The 23,010-nt window shown below is 40.6% G+C and overlaps 1 protein-coding gene across 2 annotated transcripts in view; it reads right to left on the reverse strand.

The window, feature by feature from the left end:
- Positions 1-23,010, reverse strand: part of aff2 (AF4/FMR2 family, member 2) — a 684,414-nt gene that overhangs the window by 170,214 nt on the left and 491,190 nt on the right. For both annotated transcript variants that reach the window (XM_051935183.1, XM_028816861.2), the window contains exon 9: positions 16,950-16,987. In XM_051935183.1, coding sequence (XP_051791143.1) covers positions 16,950-16,987 — 38 coding nt within the window. The remainder of the gene's footprint in view (positions 1-16,949; positions 16,988-23,010) is intronic.

Below are 23,010 nucleotides of genomic sequence, written 5' to 3' on the forward strand. Positions count from 1 at the left end.
AACAATTAAAAGGAAAAAGCTCAATTAAAGCATTGTACTTTACACATCAATTACAAAGCACATTTAAGAGATGACTGATTTTAAGGCAGAGTAAATTTATAATGGCCTTGTAAACAGACATACTGGATCACCGTGACGAATGTATTCCATAAGGTCATTATTAGGCTCAAAGCCTATTGAGCTTTCCATTTTATTATTATTACTATTATTTCATTCGCTGCTTCATTCTCTATCAGGGACTGCCTGATTAAACATAAAAAAAAGCTCCAAAATAATTATCGTGAGAGGTTTTGACATTTCACAGGCTTCAGTTGCCTCAGAGAAATTAATGACAAAACTATAAGCCATGCTGTGATATTCAGAAATGCACAGTACGTCGCAGCGTGCTTTAGGATCAAGAGCAGTGAAAGCACAATTGACAACTGCCTGCCTCAACGATGTCCCGATCACACTCAGTGATTACAATAACCATCTGCACATTGTGTTGTAAAACTGAAGGGAAACAGTGGGAAGGCATGCTGATGGAGGCAAACACACCTAGTTAAAAGATGAAAAGATACATCTGTGAAACGGAAATGGCAGCTGGAATTTCAGCTAAACACATCATTAATCTCGACTGTGAGGTCACCTACTGGCCTCCTCACAAGCTGATTTGATTACACTGTCAATCACTGTTTCAAACAACGACAAAATAAACATGCTTTAAATGCTTAGGTCACATGAGTTATTCTGTTCATTAGGGGTATTATTTAGTGACAAAAGATGAGCTAAAATAAAGCTCAGCTATTTCAACAAATTAATTTTCAAACTGTAGAATCTACATTTATGCTTCTGGTAAGGCAACCACATGCTTATTTGCAACAAATAAATTTGCAAGCTTAAAAATAATTCCTACTACTGTCTGAAAACAGCAAGGATCTGGGTTCAAGTCCCAACCTAGCCCCCTATCTACAGTACGTATGTGCAGTTTGCTGGTTCTCCTTGTGTATGGGCTTTACTTAGGCACTTACCCACTACCCCAACAACAGCCCAGAGATGTGCAGATTAGGTTGATTAGTGACTCCATACTGGCTTCATGTCAGTGTGTAGATGAGCATGCCCTGCAACAGACTGGCATCCTATCTGAGATCCTATGTGATATTAGGCGGGGGAGGAAAATGAGTGTATAGAACACAAATATTATGGATGAATACATTTTTATATCAGAGTAATAATGTTTATTTCATTTCAAGATATTCAATTTACTCAATTTACATTTACATTCATTTGCTTAGCAGACGCTTTTATCTAAAATGCCTTACAAAACACGTTAACATAGTCGAGTAACATCAATCAAATGTAATGCTATTTATAATGTATTTTTGACACAGGTTCGATTTAAAATGTTCACTATGTACTATCCATGGACTGATGCCACTATCTTAGGTCAAAATACCATTTAACATATCTAGCGTATAAGGTCAAGTAAGTATGCAAATGTTACTGAAGAAATTCCTTTGTCATATAATTAGATGAGCTGGAAACCTTTATGAAACATAATTATATAAATAGATAGTGAAATCAATTGAAAATGAATCACTGTGTTCAACTAGCCCTTCACTTGTGAGGTTATACTGTATTATATCTCAGGCCCACTAGATCAAGTTACAAGTTATAAAAAACATTGTTGACTATTTACGTTTATTACAAAAATCAACAAAACCTCCATGATGAATACAAAATTTGGACAGCGTTTTCCCTCGGCCGGACGCGGGTCACCGGGGCCCCCCTCTGGAGCCAGGCCTGGAGGTGGGGCTCGATGGCGAGCGCCTGGTGGCCGGGTTTGCACCCATGGGGCTCGGCCAGGCACAGCCCGAAGAGGCAACGTGGGCCCCTCTTCCCATGGGCTCACCACCTATGGGAGGGGCCAAGGAGGTCGGGTGCAGTGTGAGTTGGGTAGTGGCCGAAGGCGGGGACCTTGGCGGTCCGATCCTCGGCTACAGAAGCTGGATCTTGGGACGTGGAATGTCACCTCTCTGAAGGGGAAGGAGCCTGAGCTAGTGCGCGAGGTCGAGAGGTTCCGGCTAGATATAGTCGGGCTCACCTCGATGCACAGCTTGGACTCTGGAACCAATCTCCTAGAGAGGGGCTGGACTCTCTACCACTCTGGAGTTGCCCCCGGTGAGAGGCGCCGAGCGGGTGTGGGCATACTTATTGCCCCCCGACTTGGAGCCTGTACATTGGGGTTTACCCCGGTGGATGAGAGGGTAGCCTCCCTCCGCCTTCGGGTGGGGGGACGGGTCCTAACTGTTGTTTGTGCGTATGCACCGAACAGCAGTTCGGAGTACCCAACCTTTTTGGAGTCCCTGGGGGGGGGGGTGCTGGAGGGCACACATTCTGGGGACTCCCTCATACTGCTGGGAGACTTCAATGGTCACGTGGGCAATGACAGTGAGACCTAGAAGGGCGTGATTGGGAGGAATGGCCCCCCCGATCTGAACCCGAGTGGTGTTTTGTTATTGGACTTCTGTGCTCATCACGGATTGTCCATAACGAACACCGTGTTCAAGCATAGGGGTGTTCATATGTGCACTTGGCACCAGGACACCCTAGGCCTCAGTTCGATGATCGACTTTGTGGTCGTGTCGTCGGACTTGTGGCCACATGTCTTGGACACTCAGGTGAAGAGAGGGGCGGAGCTGTCAACTGATCACCACCTAGTGGTGAGTTGGCTCCGATGGTGGGGGGGGGGAATGCCGGTCAGGCCTGGTAGGCCCAAACGTGTTGTGAGGGTCTGCTGGGAACGTCTGGCAGAGCCCCCTGTCAGAAGTAGCTTCAACTCCCACCTCCGGCAGAACTTCGACCATGTCCCGAGGGAGGTGGGGGACATTGAGTCCGAATGGGCCATGTTCTGTGCCTCTATTGTTGAGGCGGCTGACCAGAGCTGTGGTCGGTGCCTGTCGTGGTGGCAATCCCCGAACCCGTTGGTGGACACCAGTGGTGAAGGACGCCGTCAAGCTGAAGAAGGCGTCCTACCGGCAGGCCAAGCGGAATGCGGCTTCGGTGGTTGCTGAGGCAAAAACTCGGGCATAGGAGGAGTTTGGGGAGGCCATGGAGAAAGACTTTCGGACGGCTTCGAGGAGATTCTGGTCCACCGTCCGGCGTCTCAGGAGGGGGAAGCAGTGCAGTGTCAACACTGTGTATGGTGGAGATGGAGCGCTGCTGACCTCGACTCGGGACGTTGTGGGTTGGTGGGGGGAGTACTTCGAAGACCTCCTCAATCCCACTAACATGCCTTCCAATGAGGAAGCAGAGCCTGGGGACTCGGAGGTGGGCTCCCCCATCTCTGGGACTGAGGTCACCGAGGTGGTCAAAAAACTCCTTGGTGGCAGGGCCCCAGGGGTGGATGAGATACGCCCGGAGTTCCTCAAGGCTCTGGATGTTGTAGGGCTGTCTTGGTTGACACGTCTCTGCAACATCGCATGGACATCAGGGAGAGTGCCTCTGGATTGGCAGACTGGGGTGGTGGTCCCCCTCTTTAAGAAGGGGGACCGGAGGGTGTGTTCCAACTACAGAGGGATCACACTCCTCAGCCTGCCTGGAAAAGTCTATTCGGGGGTTCTGGAGAGGAGGGTCCGTCGGATAGTCGAACCTCGCATTCAGGAGGAACAGTGTGGTTTTCGTCCTGGTTGCGGAACAGTGGACCAGCTCTACACCCTTAGCAGGGTCCTGGAGGGTGCATGGGAGTTCCCCCAACCAGTCTACATGTGTTTTGTGGACTTGGAAAAGGCTTTCGACCATGTCCCTCGGGGAATCCTGTGGGGAGTGCTCCGAAAGTATGGGGTACCGGACCCCCTGATAAGAGCTGTTCGGTCCCTGTACGATCGGTGTCACAGCTTGGTCCGAATTGCCGGCAGTAAGTCAAACCCGTTTCCAGTGAGAGTTGGACTCCGCCAGGGCTGCCCTTTGTCACCGATTCTGTTCATAACTTTTATGGACAGAATTTCTAGGCGCAGCCAGGGTGTTGAGGGGGTCTGGCTTGGTAGACTCAGGATTGGGTCACTGCTTTTTGCAGATGATGTTGTCCTGTTTGCTTCATCAGGACGTGATCTTCAGCTCTCTCTGGATCGGTTCGCAGCTGAGTGTGAAGTGGCTGGGATGGGAATCAGCACCTCCAAATCCGAGACCATGGTCCTCAGCCGGAAAAGGGTGGAGTGCCCTCTCAGGGTTGGGATCGAGATCCTGCCCCAAGTGGAGGAGTTCAAGTATCTCGGGGTCTTGTTCACGAGTGAGGGAAGAATGGAGCGTGAGATCGACAGGCGGATCGGTGCGGCGTCCGCAGTGATGCGGGCTCTGCATCGGTCTGTCGTGGTGAAAAAGGAGCTGAGCCATAAGGCAAAGCTCTCAATTTACCAGTCGATCTACTGTATGTTCCTACCCTCACTTATGGTCATGAGCTATGGGTAGTGACCGAAAGAACGAGATTGCGAATACAAGCGGCTGAAATGAGTTTTCTCCGCAGGGTGTCTAGACTCTCCCTTAAAGATAGGGTGAGAAGCTCAATCATCCGGGAGGGGCACAGAGTAGAGCCGCTGCTCCTCCGCATCGAGAGGAGTCAGATGAGGTGGCTCGGGCATCTGATCAGGATGCCTCCTGGACGCCTCCTTGGTGAGGTGTTCCGGGCACGTCCAACCGGGAGGAGGCCCCGGGGAAGACTCAGGACACGCTGGAGGGACTATGTCTCCCGGCTGGCCTGGGAATGCCTTGGGATTCTCCCGGAAGAGCTAGAAGAAGTGGCCAGGGAGAGGGAAGTCTGGGCATCTCTGCTCAAGCTGCTGCCCCCGCGACCTGACCTTGGATAAGCGGAAGAGGATGGATGGATGGATGGACAAAAATGCCAACAATTTCAGCTCTGCTAATGAAGCAATAGTAAGCCACTACGTAACTCTATTAAAAACAAAATCTGGCTGGCATATTTAATGCAAAAAATGAAGTCTGAATTTGAGGAAAACCTTTATGAGCATTTCTCCCCATCTTGGGCCACGTGGAATATTTTCAGTAAACCTCTCATGCATAAATAAGCCAGATTTTCGTAAAACAGGTATGTGATTGCAAATAATATATAAAAATACTGATTAAAATGTGTAAAAGAGAGGTCAATCATATTTAAAAATACATATAATGTCAATAAAAAATAATAATAATTCTTTATAATAATAATAATTCTTTACATTTATATAGAACTTTTCTCACTACTCAAAGCGCTCTCCACACAGGGAGGTCCCGGGAAGCGAACCCACAATCTCCTTACAGCAAAGCAACAGCACTACCACTGTACCATTTAGCAATATAAAATATTAATATGTGATCAAAAATCAAGATGATGGGAATAACTGTATAGCATCCATATGGCTTAATTATACTTTTTCAGAAGTTTTGCATTTATTTTGTGATGAATGAAATTCAAAACTTAATTGACAAACATTTTTAGAAGTAATGCAACTGGACAGGAGCAAATACATAAAAAGGGTGGTCTGAAACTATATAAATATGGAGGACACACTGAAAAATGCAAACAATTTACAAAAAAGGTATGAATACGTTTAATATGCCAATCCAACAAACATCCACACTGCTCTCAGAGTTATGGCCAGGATGTTTATTGGACATGCAGTATTAATTAAAATCTGTTCATTTATATGAAAATATTAAGTTCAGGGACCTCCAGACCAGTGTTTTGAGGAACACAGCCATTGCTCTAAGAAATGACTTACTAGCCAAGATGTTCAATAAGGAAGCAGGCTGAGTAATTTGCTTCTTTTCCAAAAAGCAAAATGTGGTGCAAAATTCACAATTTGCTACAGAATCTTACTGCAATTATAATTTTTGAAGCAGTCACTAAATTTACCTTGTATCCTTTGGCAGCAAGGATTGGAGAACTAATGACACTTCCAAGCACTTCAGTAGAATTACTTCAATTCAGAAGTGCAACAGGCATTTTATTTTACAAAAATCAAAATGAATTGAACAAACTGTCATATAAATACCATTTGTTTGATAATGTACCCTTAACAAAAAAAATTCATAAATCCGGTATCAATGCTTGCAATACCCCCTACCTTCTTGGATTGTTGCCTGCACCTACTGTATGTTGTTTAAAAATCACTAAGCAATTAAAGCTTGTGTTTTACAGATAACAACACATCAAGACATCAATCAAACCTGGATAGTATTTGTCACACAACAAAAATAAGTTTTAAAAAGGCTAGTCCCTTTTACTGCCTGTTATAAAACTCCCACCTGTTAACACAACTCAGACAGGTTTTGGTGATTTTATTGGGGACTGAAAACAGAGAACACAAAAGGAATTAGGAAAAAAATAGTAAAGAGGATAGAGACTTTGAAATGAGTTCAACATAAACACAACGGCACAGTTGGAAACTTGTTAAGGATAAATGTTTCACACAGCAAACTGTAGGCACATGGAATAAATGACCAAATAGTGTAGTGGACAGCAGAACTTTAGGGACCTTCAAAACTGGACATGATGTTATTTTGTAAGAATTAAGCTGAATAGCAATCTTTGTTGAGCTGACCTATCCTCGTCAAAAAACGTCTAAGTTTCTAATATTTTAATATTAGAGGCTTTGCTGCTCATAATAATTTTCAGATAGTGTCACAACTACTAATCAGCTAGATGCTTCAGTAACTGATACCAACAGAACATTAAAATAATTTTCATGAGAACAGGCCATTCAGCTCGTTAAATCTTGTCAATTCATTTCTTCTTAATAATAGTCAAGGTTTAAAGGTCCCTAAAGCCTTACTCAAAACAAAACATTTTTTTAACGGTCTACAGTCCGCCATTCAGCTCACACAATATCTAAAAAAATATTGCCAGTCAATTTGAGTAAGCCATAGTGGTAGAAATGTAATTTAAGCATTCTTTTGTTGCAAAAGTGCCAGATAATTCTAAACAGACAAAAGCCTACTCTTAAAGAGCATGCTAATTGGAGAGAGGTTATTAACTTTACAAGAGATGCAAGTAAAGTTACATAATGGGATAGAAAAAAATGGAAAAAAAAAGTTAAAAGAAGTCAGGCAGATGCAAATTCCTAATAAAGCACACTCCTAGACATTCCATCTCCTGCATAAATAAATTTATAAAAAAAAAAAAAAACACACACACACACACTAGACTGATAACCAATTAAAAGGTCTTTGACATTATTTGTGTTGATCGCTGGCTCAAGGTCTTATGTTTGACATTCAGGAAAGAGATTACAGAGCTAGAGCCCCTTTTCAGTTCTCAGTTGGAATATCACAAGAGTTGAAATCAGATTCACAGATGCACTCTGAAGACAGCGCAGCAGGTAGACTTCACACTTATCAGGTTAACTGGAGAAGTGCAGTGACCTTCTGTTTGATGGCTGAAGCTGTACCTGCGGGCAGAATCCTGGGCAGTTCTAAAATTGTCTCTGTAATTGAGCCTGTGCAATGCTAATTAATTGCCATTGCCAACAGTGTAACAAAACTGAGACCTCCTGCCTACGGCTGTTGGCCTCTTTGCCACAAGCAGTAGCAGTAATTAAGAAATGATGACCTGCCAGAGCCTATGGAGATGCACAAGACATGGGATTTTAACAGAAAAAAAAAATTCCATTTTCAAATTTATTGCTAAATAATTCAGGTTATATATACTACTGAGGAATCCTTTGCTCTTTAGCCTACTTGTAATTCCTTATTAGATCAATTAAAACAGGAATACAAAACTGGATAGAGCCACCAAGTAGTTCAAAGTTGAAAGTGTGGGAGCCACTAAAATTTCACACATTTGCGGTTCTTGGCACATACAGTGGATTTAGAAAGTATTCAAACTCCTTCACTTCCTGGACTCTTTATTGTGTTATAGATTTTGTTTAAAATGGATGAATTTGCCATTTTTGCCTATCAATATAACTCAATAACCCATAATGACAAAAACTGAAAACATACTTTGCGGTAAGGTTTGCAAATTTCTTAAAAATCAAAAACTGAAATATTTCATTCATATAAGTATCCATACCTTTAATTCAGGACTTTGTAGAAACCCTCTTGGCAGCAATTACAGCTAAGAGTCTTGGGTCAGTTGCTACAAGCTATGCACACCTTGATTTGGGCAGTTTTTACATTCTTCATGGAATATCCTCTCAAGCTCTGTAAGATTAGATGAGAAGTGATCTGTAAACTGCCATGTTCAGGTCTCCGCCCAGTTCTGGGCTGGGAATGGACCACTCAAGGACAGTCAGAGAGTTGTCCCGAAGCCACACCAGCATTGTCTTGGCTGAATGCTTTAGGTAATTGACATGCTGAAAGGTCAACTGTTACTTCAGTCTTGAGGTTGTGTGCATTCTAAATCAGATTTTCTTCAAGAAACTTGTCTGTGTTTGGCTGCATCCATCTTCCCTCAATTCCGACAAGTCTCTATGTTACTGCTGCTGAGAAGCATCCTCACAGCATAATGATACCACCACCATACTTCACTGTAGGAACGGTATTAGGCAGATGATGTGCAAAGCCTGGCTTTGTCAGACATGGTGCTTGGAGTTTTGCTCAAAGTGTTCAATTTTTGTCACATAAGACCAGAGAAACTAAATGGGCTGTCATATACCTTTTACTCAAGAATGTCTTCCAGCTAGTCACTCTACTATATGTCTGATTGATGGATGGTTGTCCTTCCAGCAGGTTCTCCCATCTCAGCACAGGACTTCTGAAGCTCTGTTAGAGTGACTGTTGGGTTCTTTGTCACCTCCCTGACCAAGGCCCTTCTTGCCCGATTGCTCAGTTTGGCAGGACAGACAAATTTAGGAATAGTTTGGGGTCTCAGTTATCAAGCTCACTTCCCAGACAAACATCAGAATTTATAAAATTTAACTTGATGGGGGAACACATGTATATGTATGGCATCTCCAACTCATGCGTATACAACACTTTGCAGAAACCTTGAAATGGCAACATCCTTGATCAAGCAGGGAAATGCAGCCAAATCAGTTAAATGACAACTCACACACTCATTAATTCATATCACTCAGCTAATGTGCGTTGGCATGACAAACATAAATGATAATTATGATATACAGATTGTATTTTATCTCCATTTGAAGAGGGCTAATACTGTGCATTTGTACTGAATAACTTTTTTGTTTTTTTGTTAGTTTATATTGGCTGCCTGTTGTCACTTCTCAGACCACTGCCTAACTGGTCAGGAATATCTGATCCAAGCCTCATTCCATCATGCCCACTGTACTGGAAGCCATTGATCTACCGATGAGGCACTACCTTCAGTTTTCATTTGGTGTGGGTGCACACACATAAAGCATAACACGTTTTTGCCAACATAAAAAGACAATTTGCAGCAGTGTCCATTTCCCCTGACGTAGCAATTTACTGCACTCATATTGCAGTAAGGGCACATAGTGAGAATTAAGTTACTTTTGTTAACCATAAGCAGTGACATTCCTTTGAAGCACAAGTCATCTGTGATGCCAAGATGAGATTGACAAATGTTGTGACACAATTGTCTGGGTCAGCTTTGAGATTCTTTTTTTTTTTTTGAGGCAAAGTAGCTTTGGCAGACATGACACTGCTGTACATGATGGCTGGTTTGTTGGTAAGGTAATTGGCTGAACCCTCAGTTTTTAATATGACCTGTACTATTTATTGTAACAGCTACCATGTTCCAGGAGGTGGCTACCCGCTCAGACACTGGCGCCTTACACCTTTCCCTGACCACCAGAACACTCTAATGCTCCCCCTGATCTTGTGTTCATAGCAGCCAGATACACTTGAATGCAGGTGGTGGTGTCTTGATGTATCTGGTGGAAGGTTGCTCCGCCAGTTCTGTAGCATTGTGATTGAATATTTATGAGGTTGCACATATTTTCATGCTAAAATCCATGCAACGTTTTATAAAAGAGGCCCCTGGTGGTTCCAGACTTCTTTCAATGCAGAGTTCTTAAGGTCACTGTGTTCCTGGGGACACTTAAAAGTTTTACAAATAATTTATACCCTTGCCCTGATCTATAGGCCTCACCACAATTTGATTGTGAAGGCCTATACCGAGTTAATTGGACTTGATGGCTTGGCTTTTGTCCTTACTTGGAGTGTGAATTGGTGGAGCATATTGTCACGCTTGGGTCACAGATTTGCACAAAAACACAGAAGATGGTAGAGACAGGAACTTCAAACACTGCAAACAAACACGTCTCTTTTTCAAAAGCTTAAACTTGCTCCTTGTCAAGACGGAGATAACAAATCCGTCTCACAATTAAAGAATGGAAACATATATTCCTCTTCAGAGAAGTGTGCGTCAGGAACAGGGAAGGTCTGAGAGAGAGAAAAGTAAACAAACAATCTGAAACCAAGAGGTGCTGTTTGGACTTTTAAGTCTATGAAGTACCGCGCGGATCACGCGATAGAAGCCCAGCAGCAAGGGAGCAATGTGAAGGTAGTCTTTCAGCGTCTTTTTTTAACGTAGGGGTGCGATCAGCCCCCCAGCTCACAATATGTACGCAGGTGTGTGCCTTTCTCAATGGTATCCAATCAATTCATTTTGCCAAAGTTGGACTCAAATTAAATTCTAGACACATCTCGGGGAGAATGAAAGCAAACAGGAGGCACCTTACCATAGTTTGGAGTGCCATAGCAAAGTGTCTGAATACTTATAGAAATGAGAGGTTTCAGTTTTTGATTTTTAATAAAATCTGCTAACTTTTTTGAAAACATGTTTACACTTTCTCATTATGGGTTAGGATTATAGATTGATGGGCAAAAATGGCATATTTGCCCATTTAAAATTAAATCTACAACACAATAAAATTTGTAGAAAGCGATGGGGGTCTGAATACTTTCTGAATCCCCTGTTCATGCAGTACTGAACACAAACATGCGTAAAATACATGCACACATATTTAGCAGCAACCGTGTACCTAAAATTCATCAATATTCTGATATTTAATTTTGAACTTTGCTTCAATGAATTTGTTGATTCTGAAATGTTTATTATAAAAATGTGGCAAAAAACACTTTTTGAGCTACTTCACTTTTTTGCTTACTGTAATTTTTAACATGTAATGCAGTGATACGCAACGAAGAACTGAAAATGAGCAGCGTGACACAGAACATTCCAAATTCCAAGGTCAGACAGACATATCCTTAAAATCACAGATGCCTAAACGCTTCATTCTCTCAGTCCACATCTTCAGTATGACAACATATACAAATACTTTACAACCAATAATAAAGTTTAAGGATAAAAGGAGGGGAGCCCTAGCACATGTAAGAACTAAATAGAAATTTACACTAATTCTTTTTATTCTTCTCTAACAGATGTCAATAGCAGTTAAGATTCAATACATTTTATTAGAATATGGCCTTTAGCCAAAAGCAATTTACATTTGCAGAAACCACAATATCACATATGTCTTAATAAGTGAAATGTGTTTTTAACAATGCATGTGATATGTCACATATGGTAAAATAAATCTGTTCAATTCCCAGTTTTAATGTTTCCCTGGGGATAACTTCAGATTTACTGGTACTAATGCTATTACTGTTGAATTTCCATTTAAGACAACCTGGAAATGTATTTTAATAAGGAAAAGATACCAATTAGACCATTCAGCTGCCTTTCATGGGCTTCAAGTCACTAAATAATACCTTCCAGATAAGCTGAGCTGAGTTAGCACTTTTACACCTGTTTTTGCCTACTCCATCTACTTTCACTATGCTTGAAGCTCCAGGAATCTAGGAGGTGCCAGGGAGCTCCAGACAGAATGCATTCAGGCGGCCGGGGGCTTTCATTTTAACACCAGCAGTAAAACTCATTATTATAATCACACAGTTTGTAGAGAACCCAAAAAAAAAAAAAAACAGAAAATTGATTGAAAGTGTACAGTATGCAGAGCGTGTTATGCACAACAAATATTTTGCACTGTATGAATTAAATACTTGACTACCTTGTCCTGTTAAAATGAAAGCAGGCATTCTAAATAAAGCCCAGCTCCTCTTAACTCAAGTAGTCACCTGAATAAAATCAGGTCAGTTGCACAGTTTTTCTAAAATCACATTGCTCTCCAGCTCTGAATCTTTCTGTCTCTTGGCTGCTAGACCAAAGCAGCTCCACAAAGACTGTTGTTTAAAAATTCCTATGGGGTTGATCCACATGGAAAAGTATTTTCCAGTCACCAGGTGGTTATCCATTGACAGCACAGCGTACAATAGAATTAACAGTATGGCTTCATAGGTTTACATCTGCAAATGCCTAATTAGTTCGAAAAGTCACTTCCAGGCGGAAAAATAAAACTAAGGAAAGACAGTTTTTTAACATAATCTGGTTTTTGCCTTGCCTTGGTCTGCATTCTGTGCTCTTCACATTTCTTTAACATCATCTGTAAGCCTCTTGTTCTAAAACATGCCTGATACAAGGCCAAATTAAAATTGGTATATACAGTATATTATCCAGTATATACTGTTTATATATATATATATATATATATATATATATATATATATACACACACACACACATATATTTACATGTGTGGTGTGCGATATTGACTAAAATGATGTATTGATATTTTCTGTGATTTTGTCGATAGTGATAAGTGGATATTATGCATCCTTCAAAAAGGGAAAACAGGTCTTACGTACTTATTTAAATCTGAAGCATTTAAGTAAAAACAATTCAAACACATCGAAATCCCCACAGAAAGTATTATCAAGATTAAAAAGTGCAAATACGTGTAAACCATTTCAAAGTGGCCTACAGGATTTATTTCATAAAGATTTGCACAAAGACCAAAAGAGCTATTCTAATGAGAGACACTTCCCCTTAATGTAAACAAAACATGAATCCAAGGGATATAAAATACAAATCATAATGGAAATACAGAGCATGAATAAACATTCAGCTGCCCTGCTTTAAGGTGAATTGTGCAGCATATAAGAAAGAACAAAATCTAATATATGTACTACAAGTCACTAAATCCCGAGTCCAGGAGACAACCATGAGTGGTTTGAACAATTAGATGGCTAGCTGAGGGTCTTATTAACTCCTCATGAAGGCGGCGCTGAAAACAAGGGCAGTGATTTGGATCCACAAAGATCAATGCTGCTCTTGTTAATTTGACCCTACAGAGAGCAAGATTCTGATTACGATAAACTGCTATGTTTGTGAAAATCTGAATTGCAAAATATGCATTCAATGTAAATGATGCATCACACCCCCGTCAAAAGTAGGTGAAAAAGATTGCTGTTAAAAAAGCTGATAATGTAGAGTCTCATGCAGATTTCAGTACTCAGCACACCTGAATCAACCAATCTGCCTAATGACATCCGTAGAGGCGCTCAGGAGATTGCACAACATTCACAACATCTCATAGCACATCAAAAAGAATAACTAAAAGAAGTTAACATTACCATCTAATTGGAAATTCCAAACATGCCATGCCGGAACAGCTGCAGTGTTGTAACACAACGTATATCCATAGACCACTATGCTTATCTAGAGTCTGTTCACTGTTATGTCATATACTGATACAATAGTCAAAATGGCAGAAAAATACTGTAGCAGGCAGAAGCACTTCTCAAACGCCTGGAACCAAGTGCCTATATATATTGTCACGCACGTGCACATGGGAGGCAGCTAGAAGGACCAAAAGAAGGTAATTCCACGCCAGGCCAGGGGGTGGCACGGTGCAATAACCCTTTCTCGTTTATCTCTGCACACCAAAAATGGGAAATTCTGCCTGAGACCGCTGACATCACTTCCAGTTCCGGGCACGTTGACATCACTTACCCTGAAAACCCAGCCAGCTTCCTTCTGGGAATCTGTTTTGGACTTATTCTGTACACTACTGTACCTCCAATTTTCACTTTTTTTGTAGCCTTTATTCAAGTATACGAGTGGCTGTCCCAAACCTTTTTTATGTGTCAAGGTGTATTATTTCACAATACTGTATATATGTATGCTACCGGTGTTCTGTTTTCCTAAATTACATACTGAACTGGTGCTATGTTTGTCACCAGATTTTGCAAAGGTGTCTAAATAATATTGATTGGTGTCCTGCAATGGTTTGTAATACTCATTTTTTTAAAAAAAACTTGCCAGTAGCCATTTTTACAAGTGTAGCATTAGTGAATACTTTAATGCCTGTAGGGGTTCATCATTGGTTGCTGGTAAAACAGGTACATTCTTCCAGTTAACTAATTGTCCCTTTTGCAGAGATTTCCAGTCTTGTGTTGAACTAATATGGAATATTGATATTGACATATTATATGCATTTTGTATTTATAATATTGCTTACTTGCTTGCTTTCAGCTCAATTATCTCTCTGACAGAGTTTTTAAAGTATAACTCAATAAAAAATGATGGGTTATTTCTTCTTTATAAACATGATTTTTGTGAACTGTGCAGTACACAATTATGCCCAAGTAAATTTCTGTAAAAGATAACATAATATTGTCAAACCTGCTTAATCCAATTTAGTGTCACAGGGAAACCAAGGCTTATCCCAGTAGCACTGGGTGCAAGGCATGGTCCCAGTCCATTGCCAGTCCCACTCATAGCCATACCCATATAACAATTATTGATCAACTTAACATGTACCTCTTTAGACTGTGGGAGAAATACCAAAGTGCCTAAAGAAAACCTACACATTGGGTGCACAAGTTGCCATTATGGGTAGAGCTATGGAACAGCAGTGTGAACCACCGTGTCACCATGTTACCCCCAACAAAAGTCCAATATTGAAATATTTAATGAAAACACCTAAAACATTTCAAATATCTTCCTGTGCTTCAGCATGAAATCCCTTTACAAATGTAGAAATCATTTACTAAAAATAAAAGTAGGCAAAAAGTGAAAGAAAAGAGTACATAAAAGATAGCATTATAGTATAGTGGCCCTCAAAGGCTACCATTTCATGATTTCAACTCTGCCTCAGAAGACCTAATAACAGCGGCCTAATAACAATGGCCACTGCCTGTACTTAAATCATTAGGGCATCTACAGTATGGAAATATTCTTATGCAGTCTCTTTCAAAATATATTTTTACTAAGATAAATATGAGAGAATCTTAAAATGTTCACATGCAATCTTAGGTGGGCTTCAGTATCACAACTTACTTGACTTCTGAAAGAATTTTTAACCCAACCTCTATTTGAGAAGAAAACAGTGGGTTGAGAGAAAGATATACTAAGCATTACTTCACAGACAAAACAATTAAAACATTTCAATTTGATCCGTGCATTGCTGACTTGCTGCTTTCTATTAGATAGACTGTCAGCTTCTGCACATTATATAAAGGAGATAGATACCTCTGACTGAAAGATAAACCAGATGGTTGCAGTCAAAAGGAGAGTTTTGTTTCCATGATTGACACTTTGACACACAATACTGTAGTTTTACTGTCTGTTCTCATTCAACAAAGAAGGAAACTGCTGGAATTGAAGGCTCTTCCGTTCTTCATTGGCTAACTGCCTGGGGGAGGCTGGAGGGACGTGAAACACCACAGGTGCTGCCTATGCATCACACCTGCGTCCTCCTAGCCTGCCTGCTCTGAGTTTTGCCCGGGAGCATGTTAACAGGAGCTTCTGTCCCAAAGTCCCTGCACAAGAAGTGCTGCAGGCTACAGTGAACAGGGCACTTACTAATAAGAAGGATTCTCCAGAATTAAGGAACACAAATCAATGATTTTTTAAAGAATTCACAAAAACAAAAAAAAAGACTGAAAATAAATGGCCTGACTACGGAATCACTGCTCTGAAACCAAGGATTCATCAACTAAATTAAAACAAGAAATGACTTTGAAACAGTATGCAAATAATTGATAAGCTAGGCTACAAAACCTGCTAACTCTATTTAGTTTAAAACACGAAATTGAAAGATATCACTACCTTGAAGACTTTATTTTCCTGTTAAATATACAGTATATGTAATTCACATTAGAAATTCCACATATAATTTAAAAGTATAAACAAATATGCATCCACCTACACATCCATCTATATTCAAAAATACTTAATCCTATTCATGTTTTTAAAAACAAATATTTTAACCAAATATACCATAGTTCACCATAGTTAGGAGCGTTTCACTCGTTTCAAAGTCATACAGTTCATTTGCCAAAGTCTGTGGCAATTCCTTTCAAATAATACTCATCCAATGAATAGTGGCTAATAAATCCCAAGCCAAAAATATCACATTTGGACAAGATCATTTAGAAACAGCTTGATATTCAACATAAAAAATCTTTCAAATGTTTTGCTGTAGATAGTCAATTACAGTAAATACAACGCCACACTTTGTAGATACTACAATCTGTATTGTACAGATTTTGGAGCTCTTGACCCTGCAGATGTTTAATTAAATATATATCCAGAGCACAAGTTATTGTTATCATTAATATTATTGTTATTTACTTAGCAAACACTTAATCTAAGGGGACTTACAAAGCAAGTTATAATACATACAAGACTAATTAGAAGATTAAAGCATCAAAAGCAAAAGAGAATAAGATCAAAACCGAGTAAGATGGAGTAGCACTACTACTACATAATTAAATCTGCAACTAGACAAAGCCAAAAAATCACTATTCTAAACTTTTTGTCAGCACAAAAGCAGCTATCCTGTAGAAGGGAAACCATGCACTTCAAAAAATAGTTAACAAAAAGGTGCATCTTCAAAAAGATGTCTAAACCTGAGTAAAGTGGATACAGCTTGAATAGTCATAGGGAGGGCATAAAAGAGCTTTACTGCAAATTTCACAGCATTAAAACAAAACTATTTTTTAAAATAAACTTTATTATTATATATAAAGGCCAATATTTTCAAGTATTTTGTAAATTGCATAAGCCATTTCATAGTAGCCACATCCTTTTATCTACTTATTCTTGACACTTGATTCTTATCATTAAAAAAGGGACTTACGGTACAGTAGCACTTCTTGATTTTGTCTTCTCCTCACCCTAAAAGACAGAAACAAAGCATAATTTAATAAATAAATACATAAATAAAAAAATAAAAGGTATCAATGCAGATATTGCTGATTCATCCATTGTTAAAGATATAAAAAGTACACAGAGTCAGGAGTTTTTATTACTTCTGAGTTTTATTAGGAGTTTTGTGCAGAATTATATCGTGAAGTGGCACTTTGAGACAATATTTAATGAATCACTCAGTCTTTATCTGGTTAAGTACATATATAATGAACACACATTTAAAGCATAATTGAAAGAAAGCAATAAAAGGGAAAAACACACAGGATTTCAAATGTCTTGTGAACATGCATTATTATTTACTTATTATTTGGCTGATGTCTTTTTCCTAGGTGCTTAACAATTGATTACATTTCTTTTGCATTTCCAGTTGGAGCATAGGCAGGTGAAGTGACTTGCACATGGTCTCACAGTGTCAATTCAATGATTTGAACCGACATCCTCTGCATTTAAAGTCCAAAGCCTCCATTAACCACAACGCCACACTGCCTGCTTATTTTTTAGCTTCACCATTTGTAGAATGATTCAGAAAGCAACTTCTGTCACCTACACAGGACATTGATTTCACTTTTTAAAGGAATATTTTAGAGGTGACTGCTACATCCATGACAGGCAGGTAAAGAGGATCCATGAATATGTTACACGTTTATAAGGGCAGAAGGCTTCCAGCAAGTTCATTCAATTGCCAAGAATAACTACATAAGTGGGTGCTGAGAAAGCTTTAAAAATATTGAACATGATGTTATCATATTAAATAAGCTTAATTGTTTGTCCAACGTATGATTGCTCTATCAATCTATTGCAAGAGCCAATCTGGTAATAGTGATTGAGCATGGAAAAGACAGTCACATATTTTTTCCCTTTCAACATTCCAGAAGAAACTATGATTCCAACAAAGCTCTGCCATTCCACCCACCAGACTTGAACTCACCAGTGGATGCTCGCTATCCTGTCTTGCAAACCAATGCACATATCTCCCAAAGAGATTATTGCTAAAGGCTGCTTTGGTGTTATCCTGAGGCTATTATTTGCTAAAAATCCTCATGGATCTTGCTATTAAATTGTTTTGTTTTTCACCTGGGACCCAAGTCTTTGTTGGTTTGCTTTTATCAAAGTGTAGTAATTGTAAGTGACAAAGGATAGAGACAATTACCTAATTCTCAATAGCTAAGACAACTTTATTTTATACAGCCCTTTTTTATATGAAACACTATGCCTTATACTTACAGAGAACAACTGTTCACACTAAGATTCTACAACTGGAGAATTGGTAAGTTAAGTAACTTGCTCAGGATCAGACAGTGAGTCAAAGGCAAGGACTGGACCCTTAGCTTTGGGTTTTTGAAGTCAAGTGCTTTAGCTATACCACACTGTCTTCCACTATTACTGTACTTCAACAATTTGCCGCAGTCCATTAATGCGGAGAAAGACGAGGGAATAGCAATAATGGACCAGTTTTAATTGGAGCTAACAAGCATGAATCACATTAAAAAGGTTTCATTTAGACTGGATCTAACAAAGTGCATGCAGTTCATACATTTTATAATTTTAATCAACTTACTATGGACTGTTTTATTTGGCCTTAATAACTGAATTTAATTTAGACTGTACATATGATAGCTTCCCTTTACTGGGCTTTTGCCATGTAACTACTGTAAATATTAATTTTGCTAGTGTGACACTGCTGGGCTACTCCATGCTCTCACTTTGGCTCTGGGAGCCTCTTTAACCCGACCTCATCGAAGGTCATGACCAGGATAAGTCTGCGGATGTGAACAAAACACACATATAGCAAGGGGTAGGTGTAAAAAAGGTGCTCAGTGCCTTTATTAAAACAAAATCCAAACAAACAGTGTTCAAAAGTGCAATGCTCAATCTTCAATAAATAAATAAACAGTCTAATTAAAAGGTGCTGTGGAAGTTAAAATTCAATGAATAGAAAATCCATTAAAAACAAGGTTAAAACATAGGCAAGAGACTGTCTTTTTGTCCAAAGAGCCTTGGTGCCCCTTTAAAAATCTGACTTCTCTTCAGCTTGCCCTCTCCGGTCTTTGCAGCCCGATGTGAAGTCCCCCAGCAGGCACAGACAACCTTTTTTATCCTGACCCATATCCTTGTTACTAATCCTATGGTGTTTGCAGGGAGTCACCGAGCCCTGCTTCGTGTCCACCGCTGCCTTTCTAGGCTCCACCTGGCGAAAGCACGCGTTGTCCTCTCACCGCTGCTGATCTGTTGGCTTTTCCTGGTGAGAGCACACTCTTGAGCATAGTGGTCGCTCCTGCTATTTAAACGCTCAGCAGAAGTGACTCCTCAGCCCTCTCCTGAGCGCCAGCCACACGCTCCTTTTGGGGCTCCACTCCTATCTGCCTGCTTCCTCTCATTGCACCTGCTCACTCTTGCCTGGTTTCCCCACATTAACCTCTGTACCCTTTCCCTTTCCTTTTACCAATCCTGTGCTCCCCTTTTATACACTGGGGAGAGTTACAGGAGCGATTGCTTAATTGCTACACCAGGATGATGATAAGACAATTGGACTGCCTACACATGCTGGGCAAGCAATGCATGGTCAGCTGACTGCCTTGCAGTAACCTGGAGATAAGATGTCTTCTCAGACAGTCACTCGCACCTGCTCCACTCCCCAGCACGAGTGCATCCATTATTTATTTATTTTGAAATACACCGACAACAGTGGACCTCTCTTACCACATGTAGCTCCTGAGACTTGTAAAGTATATATACTACTTTATAAATACTAGCCCAATCAGTCTGTTTTATATTATGTATATTATGTGTTTTTTTATATTTAAAACACCAGAATGGGTGGTGTGGTGGTAACGCTACTGCTGCCTCGTAGTAAGGAGACCTGGGTTCGCTTCCTGGGTCCTCCCTGCGTGAAGTTTGCATGTTCTCCCTGTGTCTGCATGGGTTTCCTCCCACAGTCCAAAGATATGCAGGTTAGGTGCATTGGCGATCCTAAATTGTCCCTAGTGTGTGTACCCTGCGGTGGGCTGGCACCCTGCCCGGGGTGTGTTCCTGCCTTGTGCCCCATGTTGGCTGGGATTGGCTCCAGCAGACCTCCGTGACCCTGTGTTAGGATATAGCGGGTTGGAGAATGATTGACTGACTGACACCAGAATGCTAGCTTCGGGATACACACAGGTGAACCCTGTAGTGGATTGATGTCTCCTCAAGAGGCCATCTTAGAGCACACTCATTTTCTCACTTGCTCTGTCACAATTAGAGTCTTCATTTAGCTTAGCTGATGTTGTTGGACTGAACTGAAGCAGAATACATGGACTAAAATCATAATAGCAATAACTATGATGACTCCATAAAGAAGTCACCTCAGCAAAATCTCAAACCTGAACTCACCATGGCTATCAGAATTTATATACAGTGCTTCAGAAAGGATTCCTTTACTTTTTACACACTTTGTTATGCTGCAACCTTATGCTAAAATGGTTTAAATTAACTTAAACTAAGTTAAATTCATAACTTAGTGATCCATGAGATTTATCTACAACTCGTTTGAAATTCATCTTTGGTAAATTCAATTGATCAGACATGTTTAGGAAAGGCACACACCTGTCTACAGAAGGTCCCACAGTTGACGATGTGTATTAGCAAAAAACAAGCCACAACATTGAAAGAATTCCTGCAGAGCTTAGAGGCAGGATTGTGCTTAGGCACAGATCTGGGGAAGGCTACAAAAAAATTCTGCAGCCCTGAAAGTTTTCAAGAGTACAGTGGCCTCCATAATTCCCAAATGGAATAAGTTTGGCACAATCACGATTCTTCATATAGCTGGCTGCTCAGACAAACTTGAACAATCGGGGAAGAAGGGCCATGGTAAAATAGAAGACCAAAAACCTGATGGTCACATAGAGTGAGTTCTATAGAACCTGTGTGGAGATGGGAGAAACTTTTAGAAGAACAACTACCACTTCATTACTCCACTAATGTGGGCTTTACGGCAGAGTGGCCAGGTGACGCTTGGAAGACCACTTGGAGTTTACAAAAGGAAACCTAAAGTACTCTCAGACTATGAGAAACAAGATTCTTTAATCTGATGAAACCAACATTGAACTTTTTGCCCTCAATTCTAAGTCTCACGTCTGCAGGAAACCAGGCACCCCTCATTCCCTGCACAATACCATTTCAATGGTAAAGCATAGTGATGGCAGCATCATGTTGTGCGGTTGTTTTCCTATGACATGGACTTGAAGACTAGTCAGGGTGGAGGGAAAGCTGAATAGAGCAAAGTAGAGAGATATCTTTAATGAAAACCTGCTCCAGGACACTCTGTATCTCAGACTGGGTCAAAGGATAACTTCACACAAGACAATGACCCTAAGCACAAAGCAAAGACCACACAGGAGTAGCTTTGGGACAACTCTGTGAATGACCGTGAGTGGCCCAGCCAGAGTGTGGAATAGAACTCAAACAAATATCTCAAGAGAGACCTGAATATAACTGTCCACTGAAGTTCTCCATCCTACCTGCAGAGGAAAATGGCAGAAAATGTCAAATCCAGGTGTGCAAAACCTGTTGCCTGATACCCAAAAAGTGTCCAAGATATAATTGCTGCCAAAGCTGTTTCAGTGAGGTACTGGCTAAAGGGTCTGAATACTTGTGCCAATGTAATATTATAGTTTTTTAAATTTTTAATACTTTTGCAAAAATTCCTAAAATCCTATTTTCACTTTGTCATTCTGGGGTATTGAATCTAGCTTGATGTCAGAAAAAAATGAATTCAAACAATTTTAGTATAAGGCTACAACATAAGAAAATGAGTCAAAGAGAAGGGGTCTAAATACTATTCCTGTAAGATCAAACATCACTATTGGAATATAATTTGAATTTATTTTTAAAAAGTGTTATTCGAAGGCAAAGCTGACATTCTGACTGTCAAAGAATGAGATGGGTACAGTTGGAGACCCCTGCAGCTATGCGAATCAGGAGCTCCACTGAACAGCCAATTGGACTACTTGTTTATATTACTTGGTTTACTCAACAAACTCTCACACAACCCTAATCTTAACCATAGTGTACCCAGGCATATCACATACCATTACATAACGTACTATATAATACAAAGCAACAGCCTTTTCAATGGAGCACAGCTCTGGAGATCCAGAGTTAAGGCTTCACTGGGGGTGCTTGGGTGAAGAGCAAACAATGTTTTTATTGTTTTATAGTCACTAATTCTGGAATTGAGTTAAAGTCTTTTTATACTTGACATGTCTGGATCACCACAAAGGTGCGAGTGCTGTAAACTTTGTCATCTCGCCTAGCATGCATATCCTCGCAGTGGCAACCTCCAACAATTTGTAAACATGTGGCCCTGTGTGTGCCTGTGCATTTCATATGCACATCCTCTAGGCAAGAAAATGTTACACTCATTGGAGGAACAGCTGTGTGAAGTGTTGCTACCTGTAGTTACACAATCCAACATTAAAAGCACACAGTGTTTGTGCCAAATGTCCAAAAATAACCCAGACCAGTGGCCAAGTCAGAAACTTTGTGGTCTGGGGTGAATTCTGAAGCAGTGGGGTTCCCCCTTCAAGATTACAGTGGCTTGACTCTTTGACTACTGATTGAATGTCTTGGGTGGTGGTGTAGAGCGGCTTGATTCATTGACAATAGATCTAATGTCTGAGAGGGGGAATGGGCTGCCCTTGTACATGAGCGGCACAATAGATTGATTATTCATCAAAGGCTTAAGGCAGGAGGTTCCCACACAGAATCATTTAGGGGGTGCTGGCTTTTGAATATAGGGGCCAGCCCCCACAGCCCAACCCCCTAAAAATCTTCAACCTTAGACCAGACCATGGGAAAAGATGAAGGTTCGTGCAGTAAGAAATGGAAATATCTTAGAGACCAAGATGTAAAGTCAAAGAAAAAACAGATTCTGCTACCACCATGTCATGCACTAGACACTTGAACTATAAACAGACCAGCACGTGCCATCATTGTATGCAGGCATATCTGTG

The sequence above is a fragment of the Erpetoichthys calabaricus genome, chromosome 12, assembly GCF_900747795.2.
Source record: "Erpetoichthys calabaricus chromosome 12, fErpCal1.3, whole genome shotgun sequence".
In the NCBI taxonomy this organism is placed as follows: Eukaryota; Metazoa; Chordata; class Cladistia; order Polypteriformes; family Polypteridae; genus Erpetoichthys; species Erpetoichthys calabaricus.